This window comes from Triturus cristatus, chromosome 7, assembly GCF_964204655.1.
Source record: "Triturus cristatus chromosome 7, aTriCri1.1, whole genome shotgun sequence".
Taxonomy (NCBI): Eukaryota; Metazoa; Chordata; class Amphibia; order Caudata; family Salamandridae; genus Triturus; species Triturus cristatus.
Window position 1 is genome coordinate 877,459,803 of NC_140590.1, and position 20,801 is coordinate 877,480,603.

Sequence of the window (20,801 nt, forward strand, 5' to 3'; positions counted from 1 at the left end):
GTACCCAGAGGAAAATCCATCCCCAGAGAGCATTGTGCAGGACCAGAAGCCAGTTATAAAGTTTGTAGTTTCAGCTAAGAGAGTGAGTGAGTAAATAAGCAATGTGAGTTCTCTGTCAATGTACGCAGGAGGTAACTTACAAACTGTGGTCCCCGGAACAAACCCTGGCTGTGGACACTAGGAGATCTTGTCGGCCAGAAAGATACCATAGAGTGAAAGTATGTGAAGGGTCCCCTGGGTGCATATGAGGGGTATATGACAGTGGGAAGGGTGACCGGTCAGTAGGCATGCCTCTCCTTCAGCTCCAGGTCTACAGGTGTGAGGACAACAGAGCCCCAGTCTGAAAAGAAACAAGCTCCTCACCCCATCAACATCATGAAATCCCTTCACCAAAAGCACAACCATACATGACAATTAATAACAATACCATCATTGGACAATAAAGAAGACAGTACCCCAAGCAGGGGAAATGTAATATGAAACTTCAGCAAAGAATATAATTGTTAGTAGGACCATGAATAACTTGGCCGAGAAATGGAGCACAACATATCCAGGGCCAGAGTCTAAAACAAGCACAGGTTTCAGCCCTCTAAGAGATGTATGTTCTTCAGGGGGATATGGATTTTTCCAAGCCCCTGTCCTTGTTCAGAACATCAATACGGTCTAGGCCCTGTCTGTCCAAACGTGAGTGTGAAGGGGTGATTCTTTCCATGGGGGGAGTGGGGTTTAGTCCACCGGAGTTGTCTCCTCCGTCCACCTGGAGAGAGAATGAAGCAAGGTTAGAAGATGACTCCATTGTGTCCTTGTAGTACACTGGCTGTCTGTATAGTGCACTAAAATGAAGTACACTGTGTAGAGAGTTTAGTGAGACCCAGACTTGTATACAGAGGCAAAAGTAGATAATACTAATGCCCTATTTGTGGTAGTGTGGACAAGCAGTTAGGTTTATCAAAGGGCAGTGCTAAGCATTTGTTGTACTCACAGAGGCAATAAATGAGACACACACTCAAGAATACATCTGAGACAAATTTCCAAAAATAACATTGATTTTTATAGAAGTTTTCAGACCAAGATCTTCATTCAACAGAAAGCACAATTTTTCAAGTTTGCAAAATAAATCACTTTTGTGCACAATTACACACTATTGAAGTCAATGGGAGAAAATAGAAAAATGCATATAAACTCACATAGTTGGATCACAAGGTTCACCTTCTGGATTTAGGTAAGGAGGCAAGGCGGATTCTCATGAACATCCCGGATTTGGCCGGGAGCAGGGTGCTGAGGTCATTGGTAGCTGATGCGCTATAAAAATAAGGCACTTGAAAACACACTGCACAAGGGGACTTAAATGTAAGTCAGGGGGTCCTACTCATGGTAGCAGGTTGCAAAGGCCTCAGGACCACAGGAGCACAGCTTGTTCAGTGGTACCCAGGCGGGGCAGGCTGAGTGCAGGGCAGTGTTGCTTGGATATGAATTTACCCTATAAAATTAAAAGACACTAGGCATTTAGCAAAACAGGAACAAGTTTGTTTAATTAAACACAGTGGGCAGGAGAGTATAAACACAGTCGTGTCTGAAGAAAGTTCCTCAATGTACAGAAGTTTTGGCTGACAATATATACAGTTTGTGAGGTACAATTAACGGATCTTACATCAACAACAAGTACAAACATCTGATAAGGGTGACACAGGTGGCTCTTAACCTTGGAGAGGCTAGTGTGGGCCAGTGTGTATGTGTCCAGATGTCTGGTGTGGGAGCATGTGATCACTACATTTGGTGTGTATGGTGTGTCCTGATTGACTGAGTATTCCCAATTTTATCTGGCATATGACTCTGCAGTATTTTGGAAACCCGCACCTTTTGCCAAACATGATTTATTGGGGTCTATTTCATCTGACCTCTTGGTGGTGTAACTGCCTATCTGTGGAATTGATCAGGGGTTTCCCTGGGTGCATGTTTGTCTATAGGCTAAGTGTAACCCCACCTGTGATCTGTCACTTGGTAGGCTTCGGTTTGGGTTGCTGGGCCTGTCTGACCACGTATCTTTGACTCGGGGTTGATGGAGAAGTCACTTTGGGTGAATTTGACAGAAATGACACGTTTGTTATAACGGATATCATTTTTGGTGACATTGTCAGTATTGTGCATACAGTTGTCATAGCGTACATCGATATTTTCTTTACTGATATTGGTATTGTATGCGTACATACTTTATGGCATACATTGATATTGTTTTTATGTTATCAGCGTTGTTATGCATGCACAGTTTATGGCATAAATTGACATTAGTTCTACTGGTATCAAGATTGTTATTCGGGTATAGTTTATGGTGTACATCATTATTGTATTTATTGGTATTGCCGCTGTTGGGCCTGCATATATCAAGGTGTTTAATGACAACATTTTCATGGATATTACCCACACCTCCTCATCTAACTAATTTTCCTGCATTTCCTCCTGCATTTAAAAGATGGCATTACCTTTGAAGCTTCCTGCCCTGGAAGGCCACCCTGACTTGGAAGATGTCTGAAGCACCTCTACCCAAAGCAGGCTTTGTTCCCAGCCTTTGTGATCACTGGCTCTCACCGCATCAGATCAGAAACATGTCTAGTGGTGGCAGGTTGGCTAAGACTAATCAGAGACCACACCAGTGATTGGTAGGTTTTCAGGGGACCCTATAAAGGGTCTTCTGTATGCATTTAATAATAAATCCAAAATTGGGATTTATTAAGACACAAAGTTAGTTATCATAGAGCCATCATAGAGCTAGGAAACATGTAATGACAAGTATCCAGACCATGTCCTCTCCATGGGTTCCCTGTGCACTTATAATGTCCAAGAACGGCTCAGATATTGCAGCATCATATCTGCCCAGGTAGATATGTGCACCCTGCCTTAGGACTATATGACCTGCAGGGGTGGTGGCTTACATATACCTCTTGCAGTCTCTGGGGACATGGCACATGAGGCTGTGTGCCATATTAACTCTTGTTTTCTATGCACCAAGACACCCAGTCGGCAACAGCAGTTTTCATGGTCTTGGTGAAGAGAGGGAATGAGGCACTGGCAATACCCTTAAGCACACATGTATGCAATGATGTCTACAGCATGTCCATTAAGAGGTAGGCTAATCACCGCAGAGAAGAGCTGCACCAGAAAAGATCACTGTAGTGGGAGGCATCCCACTGTAGAAATGGCCGAAGCACCTGAGGGGTGGCAGCTAGCAAAGCGTTGGCCAGCAGAGAAAGATTACAAGAAGGCCTGGTGCCATGGGGATGTGCTGGGTGCCACCAGGTGCCTCTCAGGGCTGGAAACAAGAATAGCATTCCACTGGTCAGTGGTTCAGCAAAGCACTTGCCCCATCCTGAGCCACTCCGCCAACATGTGTCTCATAAGAATGCTAGCAGTATTAGGAGTGTACTTTTGTCCAAAGGATAGGTGGTGACAACATAGCCAAGTAGGGGCAGACATGATGTTGGGCGATCCAGGTGTCCATGGCAGATAGTCTCCACCCCCCAACTGGAGAACAGAATGATTAGTTCTAGGGAAAGCATCACTCCTGGGGATCACCTTTATGAGAGTGACAGCCCCAGCAGTAGTCCAGGCACAAATAGGAGTAGGCTGAAATCTTTCTGATGCCTCATGAGGTCTGAATTCATATATGAGAAGAGGCACCTCCGAACAATCCTCTGCGCCTTTCATTTTAACAGACAGCTGGCAATAGAAAGCAGACGTCAAGTGGTGCATGGTCCCCCACCGCAGCGTACACTGGGCAAGGAAGGAGCACCCAAATAGGAAGGCCTCTAGCTAGGCAGGCTTGCGGAGAAGGAGCAAGTATGCGAGGTGAAGGCTGCCGGGTCTCCCCTCTTCTCCCTACAGGTGAGGTATGAGGATGAGGATGGTAGCGCCTCGCTCCTGGGCCATTTGCTGTCCATCTATTGCTGCAGCCCCACGAAGGTCAGACTTGCTGCTTAAGCCTATTCAGTCTCTTCAGCAGCTGCTGCAATTGGAGCAGGGCTCTCTACAGGGCAGCCCGTACAGTCTCTGGCTAAGGGCGGCTAAGAAAAAAAGGGTGGGGAAAGGGTGGGGGAAGGGTGCTAGAAGCCACCACCCGCACAGTACACCAGTGCTCCCTGAAATAGGTATGCCAGGGTGTGCCCTCCTCCACGGTCCCTCCGCCACCAGATGTGCAACAGGGGCCTGTGCTGAAGCATGGTTGACAGCCGCAGAGCTTCCTGTTGATAGAACCTTTCAATGAGCAACCAGCTTGCTCCGTGGTACCTCTGCCAATGTGTCCATTCATTATTGTCATCCTGCTCTTTATTAAAAAGAGACCTGCACTCCCCTACAATGCTTGTGCATTGGGGATATCTTCCTCTTTGCCAGTGCAATATTAACTTTTTTGTCTGCGCTCTACTGTTTTCAATGATATATAATTCTTTGTAGGGCCTGCTCTTCGAAGCTGCCAATGTTAACTAATGATGTTCCTTAGCTGTAATTAGTAAGTCAAAGTAAGAAAGACTGCGGGGCAGATTTACAAGGAACTGACGCATCTGCATAAATGCATCAGTTTCCTTGCGCCACAATCAAATGTCCTTGCGCCTCCATGGATGTGCTGTATTTACAATACAGTGCTCCATGACGCAAGGATTAACAGATGCGTCAGAAATTCTGAGGCATCTATTGGCCCAAAAGCCACGCATTGCTGGAGTTGTGTTGCAAGCACGACGCAACTCCTGCAATGTATTTTGAGGCCTATACTTACTGTACTGTGTCACTTCTTATGCCTGCTTTAAGCAGGCAACAGGTTTTGACGCAGTGGCATCCTAAAAGTAACGCAGTGAAATCTTGTAGATTTCACTGCGTCACTTTTACGAGGCCTTCCTGCGTGGTAACGCCCACCCTGCATACATTATACCTGACGCACGTATAATGTGACACAGGGCTTTACAACGTGATGCATCTCCCTAGATGCGTCATGTTGTAAATAGGCCGCATTGTTTGTGCCGCCATTGCGTCAAAAAAAATGATGCAATGCCGGAGCAAGGGGCTTGTAAATCTGCCCCTTAATTTTCATATTTGCTCTTCCTAATGACAGTGCCTTGAGAAGCATTTATTATTATTGCTGCTTCTAACGGTTTCATTTCGCAAATAAAGTTGATGTAACATACACGATACAAACATTATATTCATTCACTTTATGAAAATATGGGATTGGGAGAAAGTGATGATAAAATGCCACATTTAGTACAACAGCCTTCATTCAATAAGTGCTAATATTCTTCTGAAAGATGAGGGCAGCCTCCATAACTCACATGCCGTGTCGGAGATCTGACATTAACACCTACTTGTCTCATTAAAAATTGAGCACAAGATCAGTGCAGCAGTACAAAGAAGCAGCTGTGACTTTCTCACCACGAACCCGGAGGTCGAAATAGATCATTCCTCTTATTCAGCCACTGGCCTCTGAGGGACTTTTTCTGGTCTTTTACCCAGCGCCAGTTGAGTGAATTTAAGCGCTGCACGACATGCGTCCCCCGATTGCAAATCATACCGTTTATGTGTCATCATTTATTGAAATTATTTTGTTCCTGTTTATTGAGCACAACTTTACTTTTGTTGGCCTCAGAAATAACCAGAGATTTTATCCCAAATAAATCAAATTCGTCAACTAAGAATTTTAAGTTCCTTTCTGGGAACTTCTACAAAGTTTACAAATTGACGTTAAAATGACCTGTCTTTCTCCATTATATGGTACAGAAAATATAACACAACAGCATTACCATGGTAAGGTGACGAAGCCTACCCCTCGTGAAAGCCAGAAAGGGCTAATGCATACTAGTCAGGCCTCGGGAACCTTGAAGTCATTCTCTGCACACACGATATATGAATCATTCTCAGGTGGAAGAGATTAAAAGCACACCATTATGCATCGCCCCTTCCCACATCCATGCGTGTACCAGTGATGCTTAAAGAACTGCTGTCATTTTCAACCTTTTTAAAATTCTGTCATTGCTTGTATATGCCTGAGTGTTTACTGCATTCTGAAAAGCATTACGCAGAAAACTGAAATAAATAAAAACATAAATCAATAAACCTGTGCAGATTAAATGAAAGCATTATTACAACTGGCTATGTAGATTTCCTCAAAGCACAAACAACATGTCATTTATTGGCGTTTCTGAGTGGAGGATGTAGACAGACTATTGGGAGAAAAGCCGTGTGTTCATGTTTCTTGGATCTGTATTGGTCCTCGATCAGGCTGAGGTGATCTATTAGGGCAGAAGCAAAGGTGGAAAATAATCACATATCGCAGGAGGAGTGACACAGTGAGTATGATTGGGCATGTGGAAACAGATATCGAAGTCTTGAAGCTATATTTTAGTATCATCAATCCGAAGGAATTATTCTCATTCAAAATTATTTGCAGTGAAGTTATCTTTGGGCAAAGTTTCAGGTCGTAATTTAAGGAAAATAAGGAAAATAATAAAAAATTACTTGAAAGAGGAGGGAAGCAGAAAAGCATACATTATATATGAACATAATAATATAGATCTCCAAAATATCCACAAATCATTCTGTGCACCCCCTAGGTTTTTTAAGTAGATTGTGTATCATCGGAATATTGAAGAATCTTGATGTTTTCATCTGTGACTAGAGCACCAAGAAGGTCTGACTGGAGGACAGTATGGAACCCTGGGGTTCTCCATGGGTAATAGGGATGTTTTGAAACCTAGAGGAGCCCCTGTGAACAAACGGGTGTCAGTTGGAAAGGTAGGAGAAGAACCAGTGAAGGACATTGCTGGCGAATCCTATGTGAGACTCCAAGGTGTAGATGCATATTAGGGTGGGATGTTCGGTTGTGTCAAAAGGAGATGAGATCCAGCAATATCAAGAGGCATGAGTCATCTTCATCTGTAGTCAGTAGGGCATCACCTATGTTGTGCAAGATGGCAGTCTCCATTCTGCATTGTGATCTGAAGCCAGACTGCTTGTCGTGCAAAAGATGCTAGCATTAATATGATGTTGGTGTGCCGCTTACACTGCTTTTTTAATTATCGTGCCTTGGAATGCTAGGTGAATAATGGTCCGGTATTTCGAAAGATCAGCAGGGTCTTGTATAGGTTTCTTTTGGAAAGATTGGATCGCCCCTATCATGAGAGCTCCAGAGAAGAGGCCTTAAGACATTAGCAATGGTGCATAGGAGTGAGAAAGCATCCTCATAGACAGCTGTGATGAAGGACGAGGGTAAGGCATTATGGGGCAGATTTATGAGCCCCTTGCGCCACTTTTGCGTCACTTTTAACATGGGAAAAGTGACGCAAAAGTGGCGCAAGGGGCTCATAAATCTGCCCCTATCTTCATAAAAACTGGCCTTGAGGGAATTGAATAGGTTGACAAGATCTGCAAGAGATAAGTTTTGAAGGATGGCCATTGCAGAAATCTACAGGAAAGGGTGGGTATAGGAAATGAAGCAAGCTTTGTGTTGTTAATGAGCAGTAGGAATTTCTGCATGTTCTCACTGAGAAAGAAATTGATCAAATTGCACTTTTATGTGCATAGAGGAACAGGTAGGCCCTGCAGGGGCCTGATGCAGTGCTGTGTGTCATGAAAAGTGTTCTGCTCCTGTTAATGTTGTTGGTATAGTACTTTCCTTTGGCTGATTTGATGAGCTGTCTGTGTGTTGTGCAGAGTGACTTCAGTGACTTCAGTACCATGAGGTCATCAGGAATTCTGTTTCTCATTCATTTTATTTTCTGTTTTCTGATTGATTATTTATCGTCAAAAGTACAGGGTGCTGCAGGCTTTGGGATGCAAAAAAGGTAGTTGTTTATATGGGTGTTGATGTCAAACATGGAATTTCTAGGGTGAATGTGTGTTTAAGCGTTAGGTTGCTTATGGAGAAGTCTTTGAACGAGCTGAAGGTTTGGTCCTCTCTTTTGTGTTTGCCTTGGTTTGTTGGTAGAGTACTATGTAGAAAGATATGGATGGCAAAGTGGTCCATCCAGCCTGGGTGAATGGGTGGTTTGCCTTGGATTGTTGATGATGTTGACAAGATACGTTTGAGGAGTAGCCTCTGGAGTGTTGTGGTTGTGTGACAAGTTGCACCACATTGAGAGTTTTTCTACTTTTTATTTCTTTATTGAGGTTTTTTCAGATAAGATGTCATACATGTAGCAATACAAAATGAAACACAACTAACTGTGCAATATCTGGTTAATATACAAGGCCTCTCATAAACACCTGCACAGCTCAAAGTATGCACAGGAAAAATTCAAAAAGAAACACAACATGATTAAATAGCTAACTCTTGAGGAAGGCAAGAATAAGTAAAACTTGAAATGAGAGACGAACTTTGGGCCCGATTAGTATGGTGGGCAGACTTACATCTGCCATCCACCCTATCGTAGACGGGACCGCCTAACAGGCTGTCGGCGGTCCCGCACTAGGCATTACGATGCAACCGCCACCACAGTGGTTGCAATGCCTATATTGTGCATTGTGGCAGGTGCTGCTGGGTGCAGCACCCATCGCAGTGCAAAAATGGGACACTTTACATATCCCTGCACTACGTGACAGGAACCACGCAGGGCCTGCCAAATGGTGTAGTGATATGTAGGGGGCACATATGGTGCCCCCCAGTGCCCACAGCTTAGGGCCAGGGAGAAAGAGGGGCCCTCTACGGGTCCCCAAAGTACCTTTCAACCTACCTGTTAATGGCGGGTCCATGAACAGGCGGGTGGAAAGAGACATCATAATCCCTACGGCATTGCCTGGTAGGTACTGCCACCACTGTAGGGACTACGATCCACTTCACCGTACTGGAGTGCTCAAGGAGCCCGTCGGATGTGTGCCGGTCGGTCTTTCCAACCGCCACACATCCACCCATCATTGAAATATGGCGGGCAGATGTGATGTGTCCGATGGCGGTGGGAGTGCCACCGACGGGCTGTTGGTGGTGGTCCCACCGCCATCCTAATTTAGCCATTAAATTACTGACATACATTGACTCAATGGTTTAACACTCATTGTTCAAAAATCAATCCATGTTTTTGGCATTCATGTTTTTAATGGCATGAAGATAGGGCCAGTCTTAATGTCATACAGCAAACATGTGTTTGACGTGGATATTTGGATCAACTTCACAAGGGAATAAGAACCCTGGCCTGCACGTCTTTTGGATCCATTTTGCGAGGGAACAAATGCAACAGCTCCACTTCTATCGGAGCCAGCGAGGTGAAGCCAGGACTTGGGGTGTCACAATGGGGGAGGTTAGGGTGGTGAGGGGTCTCAGAACAATATACATAACAGAAGATTAGCATTCTAACACCTACCATTACAGAGGAAAAGGCACCAAAACACATGTGCATGCATCCACTCCTACTTGTGATGAATCGGAAAGGGTTGGATCTATGTCTGTGAATGACAGACAGCTGCTCTCACGCAGGGACGGAGACTCCAGCACCCCAAACCATGACTCTGACAGAGTCACTTGCCAATAGTGGATACTGCCATAGACTACAATAGCAATGATTCATTATGAAGGGTTTTAGAAGAGCAAGCCCTGTGTCATGTGTCACAGTTCAGAAAGTTCATTACTGCCTGGCTTACGTCTCCTGCTTCAGAACGATGTGGGGTAGGCAGCCTGGCACAGACAGCCCAGACTTAAATACATTGAAAATATATGGATCTATTTAATATTTGCACTGGAATGTGAAGGGAATAATTTCAGGGGGGAGCAGCCCCAGAGCCTTGATGGAGAATCGCACCAGCGGCCGTGTAGCCTATGCAGCAGGCTATGCTCTCCATTAAATTCTTTCTCCCATGGCATTGGCCCCCACTGTTGGATATGGGCTGATAAACCTAATTCAGCCTTTGATTTTCTGGTGAAACCAGCTGCAGCTTGCTCTAGTGCTATATTAATTTTCTGTGCACACAAATATTCAAAATATACATCTCTTACCTCAAATGTATCTACTAAGATTATACTACAGAGGTTTGAGAATTTCAAGATACAAAAATATCATGGAGAAAATATCGAAGACTAAAATTTCTAAATGTAAGTGCATATAGAGAAAGAATAGATCTTCTCTTCCTAACTCCGCATCTACGTATCTTGAAGATATATATTGTCAAGGTACATATATGTGGAGTAACATATGGAAAAGCTATACTTACCTTACATACAATATTTGGGATTTAATATTTTGTCCTCAATATATTTATACCTTGATTCTCAAGCTTTGATATCCAGGGGGCAAATTTCTAGTCATGCACATTATCATCAATGTACATATTCAAAAGTCCTCAATACTCCATTGCCCAAGTCCAGCATCCAACAGCATCACTTGCATAGAGGTGCCTCTGTTTTCATTGTTACTCCAATGACAGTTATTCCATACCTGTTGTTCTTGACTTCTTGTTTTCTGTTCTTTATTCAGATTTCTTCGCATGCCCTTCTTTCTGTTCATGGATTGCTTGCTAAGTGCTCACTCCAATTACTTCCACCATACCTTCTCCTTCCATTGTTATAAAGCCATTGATTCAGTATATCTGTGATCATGGGCATATATCTAGCAGCTTGAAGAAATCTGTGTTGCATTCTTTGTTTTTTTACTGGTTTTTCTCTTAGTGGTCTATGTCTGGGCCAATCACCTCATATTTTGTTTTCGGTATTTGATTTTGCCTTACAGAAAGTGAGTTATCTCTTTCTGGAGTCTTAGGGCCTCATTTACGAGAAGTGGCGCATCGCTGCGTGAAAGCAGTGATGCGCCACTTCTCAGTGCGCCCTCCTTGCGAAACCAATTATGCGTAATATTTACAATATGATGCATCATGTCGCAAGGAAGGACAGATACATCAGTCTGACGTATGTCAGCGCAAAAAGTGGCGCATTGCTGGAGTTGTGTCGGAAGCCCGACGCAACTCCAGCAATGTTCCTTTCACATGGGGGAATCCCCATGTGAAAGGGCAAGCGTCACCCTGAAGCAGGCGTAAGGTTGTGATGCATTGACGTCCTAGAAGTGGCACAGTGAAATCTCATAGATTTCGGTGCGCCACTCCTATGACCTTTACTTGCTGGGGAACACCCACCCTGCATATATTATACCTGACGCAGGTATAATATAGCGTAGGGGCTTACGAAGTGACACATCTGCCTAGATGCGTCACTTCGTAAATATGGCGCAACATGGCGCATTATTTACACCACTGCTGCGTCACTGAAAGTGACGCAACGGTGGCACAAAACTGGCGCAAGGGACTCATAAATAGGCCCCTTAATCCTAATCTGCATAATGTGTGGACCTCGTTGGGATCACTACATGGCTCTTCGATGTTCCAGTCAGGGGCTCTCCATAGCTCTTGACTTGCAGTTCTGTAGTATATATCAGCTTTGTATGGTTGTTTTAGTCTGGTTGTTTTAATGCTGACGATGATTTACCCATTAGCTGCTACCATCACTGTCCTTCTTCTGTGTTCTCTTTGCTTATTAACTCAGAAAAAGGAAGTGCACAGGGGTGAGCAGCAACCTGTAAGTCTCTTGAGTATGTTTATGGCTCAGATAATCAGCAGAGGGACGCATATCCTACTATCAATACCAGAATAGAAAATTGTTTATTGTATAAGTTGACAGGGCACAGAGCGATGTTAATGAATTCCCTTCTGTAGCCGAGGGACACAGTTGATTTAGAAGGGTAGTACTGCTGATTTCAGTGGTAACCGCATTACGTTGAAGGCTATCTGTTTAACAATGCTATTGTGTTTCTGCGTACTAGCCATTTCTTCCCGAAAGTGAGCATTCTTGTTTCTCTCTCTAGGTTGACAATAGATGCTGAATGTCAGTTGAAGCTGAACAACTTCCCCATGGACAAGCACTCCTGCCCTTTATCGTTTTCGAGCTGTAAGTAATGCAATCCGGAGTGTTTGACAACGAATACGCTGGTCAGCAGTTTACTCTTGCAACCTTGCCGCAGCGCCATCGTCCACCGCATAGCTTTAGAATGCAAGCGCGTCACCTTGGCTGTCAGGCAAAGACTGGAGATGGGCGAGGATGCGCCAATGCTCGTTCCTTCCACCCAGAGGTGTTTCTCTCCTGGTCATTGCCAAATATGCCTAAGTGACAGACTGTGCTCAATGCCTATCTATGCTGAATCCTTGACTTTTCTTCATTTGGGGGCATATTATCAAGAAACGATGTTAAAAGTATCGCCGCTTTAGCGGCAGAAAACTGCCGCTAAAGCGGCGATAATGGGCTTGATAATATGCCCCAGAGAATTCCCATAGAAGCCCATGTTCTGGTGTCAACCTGGGCTTCTATTGGAATTCTCTGTGGCATATTATCAAGCCCATTATCGCCGCTTTAGCTGTAGTTTTCTGCCGCTAAAGCGGCGAAAATTTTAACGCCGTGCTTGATAATATGCCCCTGAGTTCCTGTCCTCCTGCCCCTAATTCAGCATGCAAAATGATTGTTTCCTGAAAATGCATACGCCACTGTTGAAAGCAATGCATTGCCTTTGACACCTCTGATGCTGAAACGTGCAGTATATTACTTCTGTCATCCGGGCCTTCTCACAGTGCACCATGCTGTCAAATGAACAGAAGCCATTGCTGTTCCTTTTCCCTGGTATTAAGACAACCTGTGTAGAATTTAATTGGAGATTCCAGTATTTGAGACTGAAAACATTATCGGTTTGGAATTTTGAAGATCAGTCCATAGATCCTCTCATCTAGGTACTCATTAGCAATCCAATAGGTGTAAACATACTCCATTAGTTATTGGGTAGGAGTGGTGACATTGGATTAGCATGGGGATTTCCTCATTGGAAAGGTTGGGGAACGTCCTGTCAGAGACTCAGGCTGTTTATTGGGTGCTTGCCTGCGTCTATGCATCTCAGCCAGCCAGTGTCTGGGTCTTCGACTTCAGTGACACATGCTGCTCAGCAGCTTTTTATTAACCAAATTAAATATAATTGGCACTGCTACAGACCAATCACTGCAATAACAACCTTTGCACTGATAATAATTTGCCAAATTGCTTTTGGTCTTACTGACCAGTGCACAAATGTGAATTTGCCATTGTTGGTGTAGATGTTCATTTTGTACTGTCAAGTTGGTGCAGATTGTGGTGAAACTTCCTCCATGCATGGTAATTTTCCATAGTCTGTCCCTACGTTGGGCACCTATTACAAAGATAAGAAACATAAAGTAGTCTACATGTAAGAGCAGTCTCTTGTCCCGAAGAATGCTCAGCAAATTGGCCACAGGAAGAAACACGTTAGCATCCAAATAGATACAGATCATCAAGTATATATTTTATACAATTGCAACATGAGTGATAAAGGTAATTTGTTTGGGACGTGTCACAAACTGAAGAATCTCATAATATCATTTGATGCTTACTTCTTTTCCAAACACATCATCTGTTAAACTTGAGTATGTTTAGTTTTTAATTTTACTAGCAGAAAATGTGGATGCTACCACGATATTTGCACAGATGTTTGAAATTACAGTGAGCATTGTCTACTCCTACCCAAACTAGGGTTGGTAAAGAGAGCAAGGATTGGCAGAACACAGGATAATCTTTATGAGTTACTTATGTGTCCCATACAACAAAATACCTTTTTGCAGTAAGATGTTGATAACAGTAGATTAGAAATGGAATATGTAGTCACAACTGCAATTTACCTAATTAATCACTACTTCACAAAATGCACCTAGTTGGAGTCAAGCATTGTCTAAAAAGGAGGCACTGTTTGATTTTAGAATCAAAAGAACACAATTATTTGAAAGATAAATATGTCTAGTAATTATGATATTCTATGAAACGACAACTATGAGATGGGTACACCTAAAAAAGAACAAATGAAGCATAGTGTATTATAAATGGAAACTCAGGGTGCTCTAAACAATTGGCTAAATAATTTTTTTTCTTTTTCTCTATGATCTATTACTACTAGTGTTAGGCTTAATTTACAAGTTTTCCACTTTCCTAACACAGTTTGAATTGATGTTTAGTAATTCATTTGTTGCACCATATCTTCAAAGTCTCTATTGATTTTTATATATTAAAGCTTGTCTGGTTCTACTTACTACTGGCTGTACATTTCTGCCCTTGAGGTTGAGGCACACTCTTTAGTGTTTGTTTGAATGCCAACTATTCAATGTAGACACTTACAACCGATGGTGCTTCTAACTCTGTCTGTTTGCATTCAAGATGGCTACCCTATGGAAGAGATCATTTACAGATGGAAGCGTGTCTCAGTGGAGGTTGGAGACACCAAATCCTGGAGACTGTATCAGTTTTCATTTGAGGGCCTAAGAAATACTTCCAACACTGTGAAGACTACTTCAGGTAAGAATTTAAGTTGTTTCCCAATGCAATGTAAATATGGTCATGCTAGAATAGCAAATGTACTGGCATACAGTACATTTGGATATCAGTGTCTTCCGAGACACATTCATGCCACAATGTTTAAGTCTACACAGTTACTGGGCGAGCTATTTTCTGTTAAAGATGCTCTGGTATTAAATTTAAATTCTCTTGTGCAAGAAAGTCTTCCTTTTCCTCAAGTTATTTTTAGTCTCCATGAATAGGGCCTAGGCATCTGGGGAAGTAGGAAAGGTCACTCTGTTGATATATACATCTGTGTGATATGCAAGTCACAGGTTTTTATCAGCGATGGGTTGAATCAGACTTTCATGTTTTTAAGGTCAACTCGTTAATAACCATTACAGTTGATTATAGCAACAGCTATTCTTTGTAGTATGTTATTAGTAAGATGAATACTCATAGAGTAGAAGCAGACGTTTATAAAAGGGCGTCTTTAAAAGAGCCTTGTCAAATGAAGCATCTTATACAAAGAAAAGACTATCACCATTCTCCATGCAAGTGACAACAGGGAGCCTGGCACTGGGTAAATAAGCCTCTATATATAATATGAACTGTCATGGCACAGAACGATGATTTTGATTCACGATTTTGTTAAATGGGTCAATTGAGTGTTAAACCCTATTGAAGGATTAAAGTGTTTGCAGTACATTAATTGAATGAAAACAAGAAGAGTGGCCTGATTTAGAGTTTAGCGGACCACGTCACACCATCACAAAAGTGACAGATGGCCCGCCTGCTGTATTTCTAGTCCATTATATCCTATGGCACATCTAAAACTGACATCTGTCTCTTTTGTGATGAAGAAACCAGTCCATTGCAGTCTAAATTAGGCACATTGGGGCATATTATCAAGAAACGGCGTTAAAATTATCGCCGCTTTAGCAGCAGAAAACTGCCGCTAAAGCGGCGATAATGGGCTTGATAATATGCCCTTGAGAATTCCCATAGAAGCCCATGTTCTGGTGTCAACATTGGCTTCTATTAGAGAGTAGAGTTTCTTTAATGAGAGTCTATTGTCAGATACTAGGGTAATACATTTGTTTGCTGGAAACCCTTATGTATCAATTCCAGAAATTCTACCGTCATATAGGGTTTAGTACTGACCTTTTTTCTTTCCATAGAAATTCTAGTGGGGAAATAGTTAGCTCATTTTGTGATCTTTCTATACATTTTGCATTTATAAAGCAACTACCCACATTCACCTCTGAAACATTACTTAGTGATTTGTTTCTGTAAAACTAAAACTAAAACAATTCAGAGCATGCAGTCATGACATGGTGGCTTGCATGGTATTACATTTTCATTAAAATTACACTTCACCAGTGTGCTAGTTTCTTCAGAGGTCTAATTGAAGTAACTTGTCTTTTTCACAGAATCTTTTTGCTTACCTTCCACAAGACACTTAGGCCCTCATTTATGGGGTTTTGGCTTGGGTCAGCATAGCAAGTCACCTGCCCAATGTCACAGTGAAAGGACAGGAATGCACCATATTTATCCAGTACGGTGCATCACTGTCCTTTCCACCTGCACTGAAATCAATTTGGCAGCCTAGCGCCAACACATGCACCCTTGCACCATGGTGCAAGTGTTTCTGTGTTTCTCCTTGTTACGCCTCACCTCAGTAGGTGTAGGGTTTTGGTGCATGCCCAGGTTAACATGGTTTTGTAAATTTGAAGGAGCACCAAAATCTATGGGTGTGGGGTAGGAACACCTACTGTAATGCCCATGGAACACCTCCCAAGCGCAGAGTAAGTCAACACAGCAATTTGTGTTTCCATGCCATATTCCATATCTATGAGGCCATCCACAGCCACTCAAAGTGGCTTTGCGTTGCCTCATAGGTATGATTTCAAGGTTTGCTCCACAAAAGCGTCACAAAAAGTGATGCTCCAACGGTGCAAAGGGCTCATAAATATGCCCTTTAGTTGCCTTAAGAGGAATCCGAACGACTCGGGAAGATAGTCATTGTTCAAGAAGATGTTATCTTCTCCAAACAACACATTCTGGATAAACCAATAGTTGGTGTCAACTGCACCTCTTTCAAACTCCAGGATAAAATTTCTAGATCCTGAAACAGGCAAGCAGTGTACTTTAAAGAAAGACTTTCCAAAGCTGGTTTGTAAAGCAGACAAAAGTTTGAAATCAGGCTAACAAACCACAGAAAAATGATGTTGTGAGTTTTGTTCTCTGAATGGAGATTCCATCATGATTCAAAAGTTAAAGGCTGCTGTGTCTGAACTTATCTGAAATTGAGTTGGATCATTAAATTATAGCATGAACTGTGATTCACCTTTTAATTAAATTTGACCCCAACAAGGCGTACAAAAAAAATCCACTGAAGTACAAAAGTTCTCAGATTATGGAATTTGCATTCCATCAAAACCAAAATGTCTAATTAGATCTGTAAATGTACACCAAATATTTTTAATAAATAAATGATGGCACTATATTTTCCATTGCAGTTAATAGTGGAATATTGCTTTATATATTCAGGATAAGAATAGCCTTCACAATGCTCACCTTTCACTTTTCTTGTAGCATGATAACATCAGTTACAGTGGTATAGAAACCCAGCTTAGGCTAGAGGTTACAAGACAAGTTGTTAGTTGAGGACAAATTGTGGTACAATAAAAATACTAAATGCAGAAGAACATTAATCAGAACGTTTCTGTTTCACTGATGTACTGAATTTGTAGCATGCACAATCCAATTCAAATTTTCATGTATAGGATAAGAGATGATCCAGTAATAAATTATTAAACACTAATGTTAATAGCCTATCAACATATCTATACTTTAAACAAAAATCAAGTGTTTCCCAAAATATAAATATTTATATTGAGGAGCTGGCTAGCATTTTAAAGATAAATGTTTTTTACATGCCGTCCACAATGTCCTATTCTAAGTGTGTACAAATAGACGTAGGTCACAGTTTTGTTGAAGTGTCCACGCATCAACCTTGTGCATTGAGGCTGAACTTAAAAGATTACCTTCATTTGTGGTAAACTGGTAGATGCAGATGACTACAATCATCATGTGATGTAGGCATGGGATAAAGAATATGCAATCCAAATAAAAGTAGATATAAAAGTAGTAAAATAGTAAATGCCTCTTAACCAGTTCAAAATAAAAGATAAAGGCCAAAAAACAGATACAAAAAAACTCTTTAACATTTTTGATCATATTTTTATAATTAAAATCAATAGAGTCAATGATGCAAAGGACGTCAAAATGATTCTGTTAAATAGAATGAAGTTTTTTAAATACCTGTGCAAAGCTTCTGCCCAAATGCCTGGGCCCTATCCATTTCCCTTATATGCCAAGTATGTGGGACTGGAACAAGTGGAAAGAATAGAATAGTCCAGCAATGATAAACACCAATAACAATCAATTCATCCATAGAAAGATGGGCATTTGATAATCAGAGAAATATGTTTTCTGGCCCCACTCCTGAAACATATATTGTGCCACCTGGGCTCCTAAGTGCTGCATGTATGTTCATATGTATGTATGTATGTATATGCTATTTCTGTAGGGTAAACCTAGCCAAAAGGCAGTGCAGTGGTGTGCATGGTCAAAGGCAAGTTTAAAGTTGATGAGTAATAGGAAAGGAAGCTGAGATGTTAACAGTTAATGCATTGTGATGTAGTGTTCTTTTATAGAGCAGAGTCTTCATCCTCCAAATTGGAGCAGTGTTGAGGCAGTCCTGATAGATAAATGTGAATGTTGTTCCAGATCCAGGGTGCATATATGGGAAAGGCCTGTTATTTAGTTATTTATGCTTATTAGTCTGAAGTTTGATGGTGTCCTGACTGAGCATTTGCTGAGAACCATCAGAGGTGGTGGACCATTCAGCAAAAGAATGGAGGTGCTTGTTGTAATGTCTCTGCAACCGATGCAGATACTTCTGAAGATGGTGTGGGCTAGCAAGGGCAGCAAATGGAGTGCTGTAAGAAAATTGATTCTTGTCCCGTGAACCACTTAAGTCACCTTTTTAATTCTGTGCTTAACCCTTTGATAGTTTGGTACAAATCAGAAAAGGCTCACCTCAAAGGAAATGTGTAAAGTATTTATGCAGCACGCATACATTAATAAAGAGAAAATACAACAAACAAAAAAAATCCCAAAATAGAAAACATTTTAATAAGTGACAAACATAACACCAAAAAGTCAAAAATCTGGAGAATTTTTAAAATTGTAATTAAAAATAGCATCAAAAAGTCCAAAGCGCCAACTACAGGTATCTAGGTGCGCTAGACTGGGTCAAAGGCAAAAGTTAAGGCCGACTGCAATGAAGCATGGTTCGGATACAAAGGCCAGGTAGGTCCATGTGGAAAGTTTAACTTCCGACTTAAATACTTTTCTGGAGAAAAGCAGTTGGCGATAAGTAATCGCCAGGGTAAACTACAATCTGATGCAGGTCTCAGCAATGTGGGTTGCTGAAGAGCAGGGTCTCAGCGTGGTTGTCGACAAATTCAGGAGCTCTGGGTTGCTGCTCGCCATCAGTCTTGCTGAAGTCCACTGTGTTTAGATTTAGAAAGTTTTCTGGAAGTAAGATCTTCTTCAGTGGAAGAACCCAGTAAGTTGAATCCGACCGGCAGTTCAACGTCAACATCTTCGGCTTGACAGCAGTACTGGCCTCCTGCCAGTTCTTTGGAAACAAAATTGGTAAAAAGTTTCTAAGTACAGCCTTTGCACTTTAGACAGGAAGAGTACAATCTAACACCAACTTAGGGTCCAGTGCCTGAGAGGAACCATTTGGGGATTAGGCCAGCAGCAGGGTCCAGGGCAAGGCCGGTTTAAACTTGTTAACTGGGCAGATGCAGGAAAAGGCCTCTAGAAGATTGTTGCATCCCTGAAGCTCAAACAGGAGGCGAGCCAATGACCCTTGGAGTCACTTCTGGGGCCCTTGGTTCAAACAAGCAGGTCCATTCATTCTTCACGGTTCAGACAGCATGCCAGTCATTCTTTTGATCTTCACAGGTCCAGGAGAAGTGTTTCTTCTTAGAGGGGCACTGGGCCTGACATTTCTATGCCCATTGCCAACCTGTGGGTGGGGAAACACCTGGCCATTCCCTAACCAATCGTGTAAAAGCATGCTGGTGTATTTTACTGTAAGTTACCCCACAGTGCTGTTCTCCAACTAAATTGTACATGGCAGAACCATTCATCCCCTGGTCAGAGATCCCTCTGCCCTAGATACACTTCAAAGCTCAGAAAGGGGCTTGGCACAACCTACTCACTTCCACCAGCAATCCTCCTCAAGGCAGAAGAATACCTCTCTCCACTCAAACCTTTTGTCCACTGCCTGGGATCAATCCACATTTCACCACAAGGAGCCAATTACCAGTCAGGTGACACGCAGCACTGGCAGAAAGGCACATTTGGGTAAGGCAGGAAAATAGCAACTTTCTAAGAGAATCTTTTTCAAAACTTGAATAGAAAATCTGACTTTATCATTAAATTAGATTTTATATTACTATTAAAATAAGAATTGAATCATTTTTCCAGCTGCTCCCCAACTGAAAGCAAGCATTGTAAGTTGGAAAGTAAACCAATATTTTCCTACGGGAGAGATGGCCTAGCTAAAGTGAATAACGACTTTGGGGGATTTTCTCTTCCAAGACACTAAACATTTTAAATATACATGTTCTACATTTGAATACCACACACAATGCCCTGTTGTCATTTAGGGCTTAACTTAGGGAGTAACTTATAGGTATTAAAAAGAAAGGTTTAGACCTGGCAAAAGGTTTATTTTAAAACTGCCAACCCAGATTGCAATGGCAGACCTGTAGTCAAGTTTTACAATGCTCTTTTAGTGGGTGGTCACTAGTATCAGTTAATTTACAGGCCCTGCACACAAGTTGTACCATATACTAGGAACTTTTAAAGTAAATTAAATAAGTCAAATAGGTATTTGCCAGTTCTGTCATTTTTAAAAGGGAGGGCCCAAGCGCTTCATCAATGGCTAGCAGCAGTAAAGTGTGCAGAGTTCCATGGCCAACAGAAGCTGGTTGAGCTACAGGAGGCTAAAATCAGTGGGAAGGCCACACAAAGATGGTAATTTTCAACAAGTTCCTTCAGGTTGTGGGTGAAGTGATCATATTTCTCAAGGCCATGGATGAGACGTACTGTGAGGTGTAGAATGCACCAAAGCGGTGCCAGTGTGGAGTCTGGGAGGCCATAGAGTAGGGCATTGCCACCCACAATCCTGATGCAAGAGCACAAGGTGCTTGAACAGCAGTTCTGACGTTGCTGTCTGGATGTAATGCTTTGACTTTCTTTAGAAGAGAGATTTGGTACTAAACCTTCTTTGTGTTTTTTGGTAATTTGTTCCTTGAGGGAGAGGTTGGTGTCTAGGGTGAATATAATTGACATGTTATTCTGTGAAATCATCAGGGTTCAT

General features: G+C 42.2%; 1 protein-coding gene across 2 annotated transcripts in view; it reads left to right on the forward strand.

Annotated features, from left to right (window-relative positions):
- The window catches only part of GABRG2 (gamma-aminobutyric acid type A receptor subunit gamma2), a 510,299-nt gene that overhangs the window by 316,436 nt on the left and 173,062 nt on the right, over positions 1-20,801 (forward strand). For both annotated transcript variants that reach the window (XM_085617829.1, XM_085617830.1), the window contains exons 5-6: positions 11,820-11,902; positions 14,216-14,353. In XM_085617829.1, coding sequence (XP_085473955.1) covers positions 11,820-11,902; positions 14,216-14,353 — 221 coding nt within the window. The remainder of the gene's footprint in view (positions 1-11,819; positions 11,903-14,215; positions 14,354-20,801) is intronic.